Below are 16558 nucleotides of genomic sequence, written 5' to 3'. Positions count from 1 at the left end.
AGGGGGTTCCAGGGGGTACCTAGCTTATGGGTCTGTAACTCAGAGAGTGTACAAATGGAACCAAATGGACCCTAACGGGTCCATTTGGTTCCATTTGTTCACTCTCTGAGTTAAATTAACAGTGGTTTTACAATATAAATTGGGGTACCAGAGATAGAAATGCCATTAAATCGGGGGTCCGTAGTATAATGCGTGTGAAACTGGGGGTCCATGAAATTAATGTTTCGGAATCCCTGCTAGAGCCGTAAACTGGCATATGTTTTCAAATGGGGGGGTCCGTGGCCTAATAAATGTTGATTTGGGGGTCCTTGACACGAAAACGTTTGGGAACCACTGATTTAGGCATTCATTGTTTTAGAAGGTGCAGAATGTCATTGTACATTACTGACTTGACAGTAGTTGGTAATGCCCAGAGAACTGGCTCTTGACATTGTAAAATCGACTTGTTGACATTGAAAATTAGAGGTTTTCTAAGTTGTGTTTCCAGAATTTGAATAAAGATACAGTTTCAGATGAGTTTTTGAAATTGGGTTATTAGCTAGAGTGTGGATGTTATGGCTATTTTTTGTTGTCAATATTACATGATCAGTTATTTTATTTATTCACACATTTATTTGTCTTTAATCTGAAGCAGTAATATTTAGCAGAATTTCTGTCTGTTATATACTTGGTCACAATCACAAATTAATTGCATGTATTAGATTTATCAACAGTCTTACTAATCTTAAAGTAAATCACTTGAATTATGAAATGCATTTATAAGGTCATAACTTGGGTTAAGTGTGTGTGTGTGTGTGTGTGTGTGTGTGTGTGTGTACACACACTTATGATTGTAATTAGTTAAAATGTATATGCTGTTATTGGAGTAAATTACAAATCAAATTTGATTTAATTGTAATTACAATGAATTGGGGGAATTTTAGTAATGGATATCAGATTCAGAACGCAAGAATTGAAATCATAGTGAAATATCAACACGGTATTAAACGGGATACTGCCGCCTTAAAAACGTGGTCACATGGCAATGCGGATATGACTCATGCAATTCCTTTTTCTCAACTGCCAAGGGAAAAAAACAAAAAGATTACTTTGCTTTTAATGTGAATGTACCAAACAACAAATAATCGTTAAAAAGCAAATATAAGTAAATTACAATTAAATAAATAAAAATAAATTAATCTCCACAGACTCCACTCCATGAACTTTCACCTTTTGTCAATAGTGTCTATTTTCCACCCACCCTCGCGTCCCCGCCATGTCCCCGCTCGCGTCACTAAGCTTTCTGGTTGGTTTCTATTTACTGCTCGGTGCTCTGATCCGGTCTAGAGCCCGCCTACTGTATCCGGTCATTTGCACGCGCACACATAAATGCACCCAATGGCTCTGCGTTTCCATATCCGCTCTAGACCCCATCCCGGATCTGCCTCAACCTGAAATATGCATAACGCAACCACCAGTCCCAATGTTTTGTCAGACCCGCAGCAGAATGGAGGGGACGGCATGACTTCTACAACACACACAGAACAGAAGCACACCTGGAGTAGCGCTGAAGCAGGCCCAGGCGCCCAGAAGAACTAGCACATCTAATCACACGGCCGGCCTTGCCGTCTTGCATTGTGCAGCACATTCCCATGACGACTCGGCGTGGATGCTCAATGTTAAGGTGAGTGAGTGAGGCGTGCGAGAAGGAAGTCTGTTTGTTTTTTTTGTTTGTTCTGTGTGCTTCAACATGATCTGGCACGTTAATAACACTAATAACTCAATGCTTGTTACTGCTACACAGTACCATCTGTGTATACATTTCCCTAGCATGCATTATGATGAATCACCCTGCTATTGAGTTTCAAGGACAGATCAGTCAGGGGCTAAGTGCCATTGTGATGTGTATTATAAAAGCATTTCCGTGTGTGTTGCATATTTGTGTTCTTACATAAACCGTTAACCCAGGCCAAAGTTGGCCAGACCAGGTATAATTTGTGACCCCTGTACTGTACTGTACTATCGGGCTTTTTATATACAGGTCTTCTGCTGGGGACCACGCACGACCCTCGGTTCTGGTTGAATTAATCCCCGATTAAACGAATACAATTACATCGAGTGAAAACAAGTAGCAGGTTGTGAACCCATTTACAGTCTCACTAAATACACGTGCCTCTAACTTGACCATGACCTGAGGTAGGCCTTATAGTTAATTCATGGGTTGGAATAGATTAGCCCTAGAATGGCTGTGATATTACATACATTTACATTTCATGGAATGCATGCAATGTTAGTAATATCACAGCCATGCTAGGGTTAGATAAAGGTGTAACTTAGGGTCGTATTCTGTCCTGAAAGATCATTTGAAATTTGCTTTGCAATGTGAACAAATTCTAAAATGAAAAGGTATTGCCAGTCATACATGATGCTTCACTTGTGTGCAGCCTGTGAACACAGACTTGTGTGTTCATTTATTGTGTTTGTGCATAACTTCTCAGACTTTTCTCTGATGGAATGGTGTCTTGCAGGTTTTTTTGTTAGTTTATACCTCTTATTTATTCAGGGAAGTTTTGATGATCAAAGTATGCTGTTTATCAGCAATGACCTGCTTCACAATCACACACACACACACCCACACACACACACACACACTGTTGGCCACTGAGTAGCTCCACTGGGTGGTTCAGTGCCTTGCTCAGGGGCACTTCAACGGTGTTGAGGGAGAGGTAGTTGCTCATTCACATTTCCCACCAGATTTCTTCTGCTGGTCCAGGGAATTGAACCGGTAACCTTTCGGTCACAAGCGCACAGCCCAGCAGCCCAGGCTGCTACATTAGAGACATGGTGTTGTTTATACATAGATAAAGCAAACGCTCATTTATGTTGAAGTGGGTGTGAAGATTTATTTCAAAATATCTTGAGTCTGTGCATATTGAATTCTCGTTGTTGGACATGAGTATCTTTTTTATTTGGTTTCATTGTTGAATTCGTTGTTTTCCGCCGATACAAAACCAGACTATCTAATCTATCTAATCACGTTTATTTATAAAGCACTATGCATGCACAAAGTGCTATACCTACAGAACATTTCATCAGCACAACAAATGCAAACGATAGTAAAACATACAGAAGCTGAGAAGCATACTCGACAGACCATTAACAACATATCAGGCATATTCGATTAATTCGAATGCTTGCGGGTAAAAGAGTTTTGAGCCTGGATTTAAAAGATGAACGAATGATGAATTTATTATTTTTTGTTCTATTTCCACAGGTGACAGCAGAGGTGACAGGATTCATGACAGAACACATGGGGCTTTAAAGGAGGGGGGCCTATCCTTACGCCCCCCGCCCCCCCTCTGTCTTTCTCCTCGTCACTTCTTTTTGGCCAACAACATCGTCCCCTATCGTCCACCTCCTCTCTCGCCCCTAGCGTCTCTAGCCTCACGGGGGCCAGCCAGCATCAATCATGCACCAGAAAGGGGCCATCCAGATCATCGAGTGGGAGGATCTGGACAAGAGGAAGTTCTATTCTTTAGGCGTGTTCATGACCTTGACGACTCGTGCCACCGTCTACCCGTTCAGCCTCATCCGGACACGCCTGCAGGTCAGCTTCACGAATATATATACTGTTGGGCAGCGGTGGCCTAAGGGTTAGAGGAGCGCCCTTGTTGCGGAAAGGTTGCCGAAAAATCTGGGTCGGGAAGTGATTGGTCATCACTCACCCAACACCGCTGAAGTGCCCTTGAGCAAGACACTGAACCCCCAACTGCTCCAGTGGAGCTGCTTAGTGGCCAACAGTATTATAAGACTGTGGTTGTACTGGTCAGCTCCCAGGTTTTAATGTGTGTCTGTCTGTGTGTTTCTATGTGCAGGGCGTTGCTGAAAATGAGCATGTGTGCTCAGCTACTACCCTGGGTAAACAAAAATGTGAAAAAGAAAAAAATAGCCTGAAATCTAAAGCTCCAATAGTCTGTGTTACAAAATATGTTAGGTTTACTACTACAGTAGCTTGTGTTAATAGATTCAGTAGGAGCTTAATGCTTCACATAAAAATAAATGAACAAACATATACATATTACAGCCACTGCCCTCCAACCATCTATCTATTCGGTATCTGATAGGGAGCCAATGAAGTGATCTATGTAAAAGAGTAACGTGTTCTGACTACAAGGTCGGTCCTCTCTTTATAATGTCAAAACATCGGTTCTCCACTTCTGTAGGTCCAGAGGGGCACAGCCCTCTACTCCGGGACTTGGGATGCTTTCTGCAAGATCCTGGGAGCAGAGGGCATGGTGGGCCTCTACCGTGGCTTCATGGTCAACACGTTCACCCTGGTGTCCGGCCAGGCCTACATCACCACCTACGAGCTGGCGCGCAAGTACGTGTCCAACTACTCGCCCAGTAACACGGTGAAGTCGGTGATAGCGGGCGGGTCAGCGTCCCTGGTGGCTCAGACCATCACTGTGCCCATAGACATCGTGTCCCAGCAGCTGATGATGCAGGGGCAAGGAGAGCACCTGACACGCTTCAAGGTGGAATATACTAATGATATTGTTTATTATTATATGTTTTTATTTTGTTGTTTTTTTGTCTAGATGAAATTAAATGTTAACCCACTACTTTGGCTATTCAAAAATAGCAGATATTTATGCGCGTGACATCATCATCATACCCGGAAGTTATGCGGGAACGCCTACTGAGTGGCAAAAAACTACTTTCTGGCCTTGACAGCCCATACATCCAAACAGAAATTAAACAACATTAAACAACGTTAAACTCACTTTGCCAATCAATTTATGACTGCGCATACTCTTTATATGGCGTGTCACGATATGAGCTTGTAGACCTGCTATTATGAAAAGTCGTGACAATTTGTGCAAATCTTTGAATATATGTTCTTTTAAAGTGAACATTTTTAGCTAAAATCTTTGGTGGGCCCTGCCCTTACCGTCACGTGACCGGTGTAAATTTCACAGATAACCCACACCTTCAACACCCTGGGCAAGACCTACGCTGAAAAGACTATCAGCGGAAGTTGTGGGATTTGTCGGGAAAATATCGTATCCGGGGGAAATACATCTGACTGATGTTCCGGAGGATACATCCGCCCGATAGCTTCTCTGCCTTACGTTGTGACCAGGCTCTTCTTTTCGCAGAAAAGCAAGCCTGGGACCGAGGCTACACCTTCAATCACTTTATATCATTCGCAGCTGATTCCGCATCTCTGTAGTTGTGCTGGGGAAGGGGAGCGCTTAATTGCCTTACAAACCCATGCCGTGCGGGCGTCTAAGCACCGCCCCGCTCATATGACTGTGAATGTGTGGCTCCAGGCAGCCCTGTAAAGACATCAAGCGCTATTCTCCCGTCACATAGCCTACTTGCCGAGCACAACAAGGAAGTGATGTGGCTCGCTCTGGTGGCGCAAAGTGTAGCTACTTTTGTCATTTCAATAGTTTTATTAGGTTAATATTGCTATATGTTTGTAACCGTTTTAGAAAAGCAATAAGCCACTCAAGGTCCCAGCTTACCGGGTATTTTACAATGGCTGGGAGGGTGCCTACGCCCCCAGCCATTGTAAAATACCCGGTAACCTGAGACCTCTCGTGGCTTAAATAGAATACAATTCCTTTATTTTGGCAGGTGCAGCAAACATAAGTTTGCAACTCCCGAGTCTGTGCACTTAAAAAAAAGAAAATATTCACATTTTTTTTAAAGAATTTAGAAGAAATGGACATTTCAACTAATAATATTCAAAGCAAAGAAAGGTCGTCTAAAACTAAATGCTGTGGAAGAGAGCTGTATGGTTTAGCATGCATAGTTTTTGATCGATTACTTTATTAGTCAGAAATGTAAAACAGCACGTGGTACAGTAAGACATTAAGGCTAAAAGGATAACACAAGAACATCCTGGGGACTTGTTTCCATTGTGGCCCTGTGTTAAGTTATTACGTTCATGTCTTGGCCATGCTAGGCACACATTATCAATGTCATCAATATTGTACTCTTGGAGAGAAACAGATGAGCGTTATAATATACAGTATGTGTGATTCAGAGCAGACCACACACCACATTACATAACCCTTTTAATGTATTGGATTATGTTTTATATATTTATCAGGTTTCCCTGTTTCTTTTTGTTTATTCCAGAACAGTGAAGGGAAACAAACATAAATGCCCACCAGTATCCATTGACAATACATTTCTGTTCTGACGTAAGGTGAAACCTAAGATGGCGATTGCAGCGAGCAAACACAACTTCACATTTGGACAGACGAAAGACATCATGACGCAGATACTGGCAGCTGACGGGTTTCGTGGATTCTACAGAGGATACGTGGCCTCGCTACTTACCTACATCCCTAACAGTGCGCTCTGGTGGCCATTTTACCATTTCTACACAGGTATCCAGCTATTGTATTTGATTTGATTAGTATTAGCATTGTGACACACACTGACCCCCTTTCCACCAAAAGAACGTTGGTTCAGAACCAGTACGGTTCCGAACCTTGGTGCTTTTTGCGAACCGGTCACGAACCGGCTGCATTTCCACCAGATTGAACCCTGGTTCATTTGGTGGCGCTATTGTACCTAAACACAAAATGTTGAAAAGGAGGAGGATCCGTCATACACGCAGACACCGCGAGGGCGTTGCACAACACAAGCCGATGTAAACAAACACTATCCACGAGGTTGTGATGTTACAGTAGGGTGATGTAAACAGTATCCACGAGGTTGTGATGTTACAGTAGGGTTACAAGTTATTACAACTATCAGATACGCCCCGCAAGCCTCAACTGGATTCTGGATCGCGATGCATCCGTACGTTTGGATCGTTGTTTGCGTTGGCAATGAATGTAAACGTATTTTTGTTCCCTGCATGCTTTCAAGATGGTTGATCGCATAGAATATCTGCGAGCGTTCGTGCTGTTAATGCAGACATTTATTTTTTATCCAAAAAACCTGTATGGATCAACAGCTGTCCCAATGGCCCCATCGATGATGTCATAATAGGGAAAGGCTTCAGCCTTTTATAGCTCTATGATCATACCCTGCTACACTTTTGGACAACTCCTTTTGGGCATTGTGGTAATCCGATTTTAGTTTCTTTAGTTTTATTGATTATTTGCTCTGCCGTTCGAGTGAACCCAGCTTTCGCCAACTCTTATACCAATGCCGAATATAATTTGGCCTTTCTCTGGGTACTCTCCAACTTCTCCTGAAACAGTCAGGAGATGCCCATACGGACAACAAACACTCCGTTTCTTCATCAGACCATTGCACATTCTTTGAAGATAGATCAATTTTGTTTTGCGGCATCGTTTATCTGTTATGTTATGTTATGTTGTGTGTGTCTGCGTCCTCCCAAGTTCCAACCTACTGACACTGTGACACACCCACTTATATCGTCTCGGTTCACAAAGCGCTGCGTGCAATTACAAAGCTGAACCACTGTTTTGTGGTTCACATTGGGAACGAACGTTTATGGTTCGGAACCAACTCATTTTCAGTGGAAACACTCAATATTCGGCGGGAAGAAAGAACCTAACCGGTTCAACCCCGGTGGAAAAGGGGCCACAGTGAAGAAAAACAGGCGTGTGAGGTTAGAGCGGAGGTTGTACACACACACACACACACACACACACACACACACACACTGGTCATGAGCGAGAGTGGAAGCCATGACGATGTGTGCAGTTCATTCATACTGTCTTCTCTCCATCCCCAGAGCGGCTCTCGAGGCTGGCCCCCACTGAGTGTCCCCACCTCCTCCTGCAGGCCATCGCTGGACCAATGGCAGCCGCTACAGCCTCCACCCTCACTAACCCCATGGATGTGGTTCGAGCCAGAGTGCAGGTAAACTGTAAACTCACTAACCCCATGGATGTGGTTCGAGCCAGAGTGCAGGTAAACTGTAAACTGCCACTTTCTGCCCAATCTGGCAAAGACCATCATACATAATAATGGTTTATCTGGGATGCACTGCACTCAAGTGCTGCGAGGTTGCTTGTTCCCTGCAATTGTTTGATTTGATTTGGCACTGTATAAAAACCATACAATAAAACGTACAAAGGTAAAGTACCAGGTGGAGGCAAGAAGCCCAAGGGACTTGTATGAGGTCTCTACCTATGTAAGGCACAATAAAACATTTAGAGCATGATTGTGAACAGGATATATGTAATTTGCAAAAGATATGTCAAATCATTGCTATAGTGTTTAATTTGTAAATTATTAGGTGCCGGAGCTCACATGCGTGCAAAAAATATTTTTTTTAAATTCTGACTTTTTTTACCCTTAAAAAAAAAAAAAAAGCCTAAACCACACCGAAGGGTTGGTTTGGGATATTATTTTTTAACCAGCTTAGTTGACTTGAAAACACATTTTTGGAACAAAATTCCTCAAATCATCCAATTGCCATCCAAGGTGTAAGAAGAAATGACACCCTTTTCACATTGGCCTAGTATCATAGTGCCACCAGGAGGCCACAACCTGACCTGGCCTGGTGGAGACCTGTGCCCTGAGGGGCACTTTAGCTAGTTGTCTGTGCCTTGATGCCACCCACAGATTAAACAGGGGATTGATGCTCGTTTGGTTGTGGTTGCTGTGTGATTCTGCTTAAGGTGGAGGGCCGGTCGTCTGTGATAGAGACGTTCAAACAGCTGCTGGCAGAGGAGGGGATGTGGGGGCTGACCAAAGGTCTCTCGGCACGCGTCATCTCCTCCCTGCCCACCTCTGTGCTCATCGTCGTCGGATACGAGACCCTGAAGAGACTCAGTCTGCGGGACGATCTGGTCCAAAACAGACACTGGTGACCGCTGCCACAAAGCACAGGTGGAAAATGACGTTTTCTGTTTGCCTACATGCTGTCCCAGTGGTCCCTACTCTCCCTAAACCGACCAGGACCTCTAAATGGCAGTTGGTTAACAGGGAAGAAACTGCTTGAAAACAGTCACTGGTGAGCAGGGACTAAGTTCATATATTGTCTACTTCGCCAAACTGCAGCTAGTTTTCTTTGCTTTTAAAAAAAAATAAACTAAATGGTTACCTATTGGCTTTCAGCATCACTTTCACCACTACATCTCCTAGCAAGGGTTTTAGAACGGAGCCTCCAAATGAAGGCAGCTAGCTGTCTTCTAAACCATGTTTCTTTTTAGAGTGGAACAGGACCTCTGCAGTGGTTAGACTAAATCTAAATTCATATTTTTCGTGACTTAGAAAGTGCAAGATCGGAGTGGCGTGAGCTGTAGCCAAACGACAGGGTAAAGGGAGTACAAGGAAACTTAAATGCTACAAAGTTAGTTACCCATAACTTCTTGTTTTTTGTAGAGATGTACCGATACAATTTCACCTTCCCGATTCCGATTCCTGTAATTTGCATATCTGTCGATACAGAGGATCCAATACCATGGTATAATAAAAAAGATCTAGGGCAGTGGTTCTCAAAGTGGGGTCCAGGGACCTTCAGGGTTCCTTGAGGGGGTTCCAAATGGACCCTTACAAGTCTATAACACTTGAGGCTGTACAGTGTATCATTAATGAGTACCACAGTCTAAGTCCAAATTTCATTCTGACCCCTCCACGAAAAGGCCTCGTTGTCCTGAACCCTTATCTATCATTTATACATTATGGATCAATAGTGTGGACTTAGACTGTTTTTTGTCTGTGGCATTACACCATCAGTTATGGGCGTGCTTGAAATAAAGGTTTGAGAACCACTGATCTAGGGGTTAGTAAAATAATGTAAGTTGTACAGTAAGAATATAAAACAGTAGTGCAAATATTACTGTAAAATAAATCTGAAATTAAATGTGATGAATAACATGGTATCAGAATGGCATAGACTGGCATACTCGCTGATACCGATACCCGCATTTTAGGCAGCATCGGCAGCTTTTCAGATACTTGTATTTAGATAGTATCGTGTTTAGACGGATGTTGTTGGACTGACCTTTACCTGGTTATCCTAGTTACTTTGTCATTTACTTTGATCTTGCATTTTGTCACTCCAGACAAGTGTCTAATAAAATGTCTGAATTGTAACTAGGATACCAGAACATTGTATATGTCTGTCTAAACAACATGCATAATATACGTAATATAAACAAAATAGGTACCAAGTGATACAAGGAAGAGGATTGTGAGGTGGAGTGTGAAGAGGTGAATTTTCAGACTGCGGTGGAGAATGATTCATGAGACTGTAGTAGTGTCTGAGGAGGGGAGCTCATTCCACCACCTGGGAGCCAGGAGGAGTCTGTGCTTGGTGTGCAAGTACAAAAGTATTGGCTTCGGAATGAGCTTAAAGTACCAAAAGTAAAAGTGGTCATTATGCAGAATGTCCCATTTCAAGTTTTCAAATGTATACAAATAATTAGAAACTAGCCGATCTACAAGCTCACAATTCTGTCACGATGCGACTCATTGTGAGCTTGTAGATCGGCTATTTTCAAATGGCCAAAATGTAATTGTAGTTAAGTGAAAGTACAATATTGGATTTGAGATGTAGTGGAGTAAAAGTACAAATACCTCAATTGTACCAAAGTACAGTATTTAAGTAAATGTACTCCATCACCTTACACCACTGGCCATATTTGTGTAAAGGCTGGTGGTTATCTCTGTCCCTGGACAAGAGCAATCTCACCTGGTTCCATCCCACCTAATGTAACCACAGGAGAAAGATGGCTCTTCCTCAACTGACCCCCATCCAAAACCAAACTGCAATACCTGTGTAACACATGAGTAGTCAGCCTGAAGAAAGACAAAACTGACGTTCATCCTGTAAAGCAGTGATTCTAATCTAACCAAGTGATTCAAATGTTCATATTTGAAAAATCTACTCAGGAACTTTAATCTTGACCACAAACCAATTGTTGGTATTTCTGCTTGTCTTTGTGTAGCGTGTGCTGCGGCCATATCATTTTAACACCGATGATGAACTATTGGGTGTGGTTAGGACTTATTTCATATTTAAAAGGGTAACATCAAATATTTTAAACCTGAGTTCTATCATTCCAAGGCATTGGAAAAACTGCTCGAGTTCATCAACCAGTTCTGTTCATCTGTTCATCAACCTGTTCATTACTGGTGTATCTTGCTGTGCTCCACAAGGTTTCCGCAATATAAATAAATAATAAATAAATTAAATAAATAAATAATACATATAAACTAATAAAATATAAACTAAATATATATTGACTAAACAAGATTCTGTACATTCATACAAATGTAAATATTATACACCAAAGCAAATAAGGACTGTAGATATATGGTAACAATCACATACGATTTACATGAATATGCAAACAACTAGCACTGTGCACAGTGCATACTGTCTCTGAAACCAAGGACTGTAAGATGAGTACAACAAACATTTGCTGGTAACATAAGTAACAAAGCTAATAAAGTGCACAATACTACTGCACATACGGTGTATCAGACAAACTGCAATGCCTAGTAGTCTAACAAACGCTTCAGAGCTCAACGATCTGCGCCTGCAGATCTCTGATCACTGTGATGGTTTTGTCTTTGTTCAGGTGTTCAGGTGTGTTCACGATGTTCTTAGCTCTGCTGGCATAGCGCTCAGGGTCTCACTGTAGTTTACATCAGCAGCAGAAATGGTTGATGTAAAGTTGCCCGAACGGCCAAGGCTCCAAGAACAGTCAGAAAATGTAGGTTAAGGGTTTTTATTCTCCCAAAACTCCTCCACCAACCTCCAGACCGCTTTCTTCAGTGCAATTCACATATCAAAAACTAAATACTGGCCAACAATAGACCAACAAAATAAATACTTAGGCAAACACAATTGAACAAGACCAAATAGGATGAGAACTCTCTTCAGGTTAAACCTTGGTCACACCAGGCCCTGTAGCTCTCCCTCAGGACTGTTACCCGTGTTAAAGCCCACAACCAACTGACTCACCTGTCCCTGCATCCTCCCTTAAATAGGGGTGGATCCTACCACAGGACACAGAACAATTAGCAACATTTCTTCTCAATAAATACTGCCCTAATAACCCCTTGCATAAAAGTAATCTAAACATTCATAAAGATGCATTACAGTTAACAAGTATAACTTGGGTTGGAAACCCAATGACAATTAAACTCAAAGCATAGGAAACAGTCCTTGCATGTTATAGAAAGCAGTTGCATGTGTCTTTGTATATAGGGCACGGGTTGCCCCGTGACAGTTGCTATCATAATTTTCCACCTAGACTGTCTTTCAGAAGCCATGTCAGCTCTGTGTAGGGGATGAAGATCGTTTTCTTCTTTTTCTCTCGGTCCACTGTCGCCTGCTCTTTGCGTCCTCTTGCTTCAGAGGCTATGGCCATTGGCCGGTTTATCTGGATTACATCCGATAGAATGATAGGTGTAGTGGCTCTGTCAGCTTTCAAACAAACAGACAAAACTCACTGATGCACCCAGACTTGGACTGTACGCAGGCAATTAGAAACCATTGTCCACAAGTTGAATTATTTTTTGTTTGCATATTTACTTCGCCATTAAAGTGTATTACAGAACAAACAGCTTCTCGCTGTGGCATTCTCCTGGCTGGCCTGGTAAAAGCCGTATTTCCACCCAGGTGCAAAACCATTCCCAATTACCCCAGCCTTGATATGCTCTCTCTGCTCTGTCAATTAGGCCTGGGGAGGCGTGCCCTTGGTGTCAATCAGCCAATGTACGTAACGTATCAATTAAATTCAATATTCTAAATGATTATCTCAAAACTGAATAGACTAAATAATAAACAGAAATCATAATTACATACAAAAAACAGTTAAATGGCTTCTACAATAGGAGTCTGGTTAAAAAATAAATGTTGCCCTTTAAAATGTGCTTTTACTGGTGATTTTGTTCAGTAGAAGTGCTGTTATTGAACGGCACATGCAAATGAGACTGAACTGTAAATTATGTACATGAGTGTTTGACTAGTGTAGTAGCACATCTTATTTAGCTCAAGGTGACAAAATCAATGGCCAATAATGGCATACCATATAGGCATGACTGTGCTACTGATCAAACTCAAGGCATGGATTCCCAACTCATGGACCAGGTGTACTGGTCTTCATTCTAGTATCCACTTAATTAGCCCTGGAGTTAACGACCTGGTAGATTGATATAATAATAATAATAAAACTTTATTTGTATAGCACCTTTCATGACATGAAATGCAGCTCAAAGTGCTTTACAGAACAATGGAGAAACATTAAAAAAACAAGAGCAGTAATGCAATAGAGTGAGGACATGAATAACAAAAAATTAAAAGATCAATTAAAAGCAAGGGTGTAGAAGTGGGTCTTGAGCTGTGCTTTAAAAATGTCTACAGAGGCTGTCTACAGAGGCTGTCTACAGTGGGAGTTTGTTCCACGCCGTCGGCCCGTAGAAGCAAAAAGCTGCTTCCCCGTATTTTTTAGTTGCCATTCTTTTAGGCAAAGCAAGCAGGCCAGCAGTGGAAGACCTTAGGGGGCGGTTTGGGACATATTTAGGCAGGCAGTCATGTAGGTAGGAAGGTGCGAGACCATTGAGAGCTTTATAAACTAATACAATAATTTTAAAATCAATCCTAAAAACAACCGGAAGCCAAAACTGGAGTAATATGTTCTCTCATCTTAGTTCTAGTTAAAACTCTGGCTGCTGCATTTTGAACAAGTTGTAATCTGTCAATTGTTTTCTTAGGCAGTCCAGAAAAAAGGTCCTCAGGGCTAGAGTTGAGAACCAGTTTTAAAATTGTGATAGGTAGATAGATATTGTTAAAGGCTTGACTGTGCATTCCAATAGATAATACATAATTATGTAGGCTTTTTTTAGCTGTTGTAGCAGCTCCTATGCACAGCTATGTGTGTCTGTCTGTTTGAGCACGGAATGTGCTCAGCTGATTGGCTGAGCACGGAATGTGAATGATAAGAGCGCCGCTCACTTCACACAAGTGATTTTTCCTGCAGAATGGTTACACCATTTTTTTTTAAGTGGTGCAACCACTTCATTAAGGACCTTTTGTGTGTCTCTGGCTGCCTGGGTCTGTCCCTGACTGGCTGGCTGGGTCTGAACACGAAAATAGCGTTTGTTTGGTTTTCACAAGTGTCACTGTTGCGCAACTATGATGATTTCGGGTGTGACAGTACAGTAGAGGGACCACCACACGGTAACTGTCATTTCTAACCGTGCCGGACGCGGGGCGGCTCGCCGGAACCAGGTCGGCACCCTGGCTGGGTGCATTCCTGTGCATCTGGAAGTTCCGGGGACGCCCCACACGGAGTTGCACCACTTACTTCACATGGGTGTGATTGTTTTGTTTTTAAATCAAAGTATCTACATGAATTGAAGCCATTCCTTTCCAGCAGACTGTTTAACTTAATACAAAACACCTCATTCTACTAAATATGGTATTGATTAGGTGATCACCTGAACCAAATCGTATTGATATAGGATTTGTTATTGTATAAAAGCCACTCCTGTGGTCAACTGGTCATCACTATCTTAATGCAACAGGACCAGCTGGATGGATATCGTTACATCAGGGTTATTCCAAACATTGCCTAGTAGAATTGGCTTATTTTTGACAACGCTAACATTTTATTTTGAATTTGGGAGAAATGTGTATTAAATGTACTGTGTATTATTGAAAAAAAGGCCTATTTGCTCAAACGTACCTATAAATAGTAAAGCAGAGAAACTGATTTGAGTGGTCTCTCTAAGTACATAGTTCCCAAAGCTACTGTATATCTATTGGATCCATACTGGATAATATATCTTAGATTGTATCCTTTCATATGCATCACCATCATTCACAACTTTTGTTTGGTCCCAAGCACAAAATGAAATCGCAAGAACCACCTCTGTGATACCTCAGAACCACCTCTGTGATACCTCAGAATCACCTCTGTGATACCTCAGAATCACCTCTGTGATACCTCAGAACCACCTCTGTGATACCTCAGAATCACACACCGGCTTTTTCATTCACATAATATTCATAGACCAAAAACCTGCCAGAAACAGACATTTGTGCCACCCATTTAAACTTAAGAGTTTGATGCGAGGCTTAAAGGAGCATTCAGTGATTTGGGTGATATGGAAAACCACCCAGTCCGCCCCGGTAACAAAATGTGCACATGCATGCTCTACAGTGGGGGGAAGTGCAACAGGCCAACAGCATGTGCACCAAGGCCCACCCCACTCGATCATGATTGGAGGAAGGCCCCTCTCATCCTGATTGGTTGAAGGCTTTGCCACCCGCCACCAAAACTGAAACTAGGGTTTTTTGACCCCAGGGGCTCACTGGGGACAGGGAGGAACTCCTTATATGGTCAGCACACTCTATAGTCTATAGTAGGGAGGATTATCCAGAAAAAATAAATAAAATAAGTGATATTTGAATTAAGTCAAATCACTGAATATACCTTTAATGTGAAAGTCAGTTTCACATTAAGATCAACAGTTAGTAGTAGCTATGTTAGTACACTGCCTCTTTTTACTCCCAGTGTGTATATATATCCATGTGAAGATGTTTTGTTTTTCTTTTGTCAGACTTGGGAGCTTTTGGATTGGAGTTCAAGATCTGAGCTTGTCCACTTAACATCTGTTATGTTAAAGAGAACATGCGTTATATGCTGAAGGAACTGGGTTTAATGTGTCTGTAAAGTTACAGTACAGTATAAATGTGTAGCTCACACTGCCTGTTTTGTTTTTCAAAACAGCTGATGAAGTCGAGGGTTTGCAACTGTTTAAATCTCTTGAGACGTAATACATCCCACTGGTGAATTGTTTTTCGTGCCAATGTTTGTAAACAGGTAAATATTGTTTTGTCATTAAAGTACATTTTATGAAGTAATGTGAACACTGAGCAAATGAGATGTACTGATTTCTTTCTTAGATCCATGTGTCTATGTGAAAGATCACCTGATCAAATAAAGCTATGTCTTGAACACTGCTATAACTTGTGACATCGATCTGTGCATAATACAGTGATATTGCAGTATTCCTACGGGCTGGGGCACCGGTTCATTTCATTGACAAACTGACGAAGTTTTGACTACCTTTTTCACTGACAAACTAAAAAACTCTGACAAAAACTAAGACTATTGACAATTTCGTCAATTAAAAACTAGACTAAAATGTTAAGGAGGGACTAGTGAAGGAAAGATCAAGTAGAACTTTGTTGCGCTCTGAAAATAGATCTACAAGCTCACATGTCGCTCTGCGACGCGTCAAGCTTGTAGATCAGCTATTTTCAGCATGCAATCAAGTGTATAAATCGGGCATTACGACACCAAGTTACGAGAAAATGAATTTGTCGACAATCGACTGCAGATTTAGTTCACTAACTAATCTTTAGACAAACATTTCAGATGACAAATAAAACTAAATGTACTGTCAATCAGCACTGGGCAGCACCTGTCACCAGGGAGTGTTGGGCGGGAGGAGTAGAAGGCTCCTTACGGGCAGGTGAGGATACAGGAAACAGCAGTGACAACACACAAATGTGTGGAGGCATTAATAGGCATAACTAAATTGGGGAAAAAGGAGTAAAAAGCACACAAAAAAGAATCCAAATTAATTGCTACGATTGTACTGTAGTACTTGT

At 41.9% G+C, this 16558-nt stretch overlaps 1 protein-coding gene across 5 annotated transcripts; it reads left to right on the top strand.

Moving 5' to 3' along the window:
• Window positions 1-1416: 1416 nt before the first annotated feature.
• Window positions 1417-15904, top strand: slc25a44a (solute carrier family 25 member 44a). Of its 5 annotated transcripts, none has more exons than XR_013790087.1 (7): window positions 1417-1663; window positions 3254-3586; window positions 4203-4514; window positions 6200-6383; window positions 7709-7887; window positions 8601-9347; window positions 9705-15904. XR_013790087.1 is itself a non-coding variant. In XM_079501816.1 (6 exons), the coding sequence occupies exons 2-6, from the start codon at window positions 3449-3451 to the stop codon at window positions 8790-8792; spliced, it is 1005 nt and encodes a 334-aa protein (XP_079357942.1). In that variant the 5' UTR covers window positions 1417-1663; window positions 3254-3448; the 3' UTR covers window positions 8793-15904. The 5 variants fall into 5 exon arrangements, 2 of the variants coding, with proteins under 2 accessions (XP_079357942.1, XP_079357943.1); XR_013790088.1 differs by having other exon boundaries at window positions 8601-12343; window positions 12772-15904; XR_013790089.1 differs by having other exon boundaries at window positions 8601-13819; window positions 13880-15904.
• Window positions 15905-16558: the final 654 nt, after the last annotated feature.

Source organism: Electrona antarctica (genome assembly GCF_951216825.1).
Source record: "Electrona antarctica genome assembly, chromosome: 5".
NCBI classification, from domain to species: Eukaryota; Metazoa; Chordata; class Actinopteri; order Myctophiformes; family Myctophidae; genus Electrona; species Electrona antarctica.
This window is presented reverse-complemented; position numbering and strand designations above follow the sequence as displayed.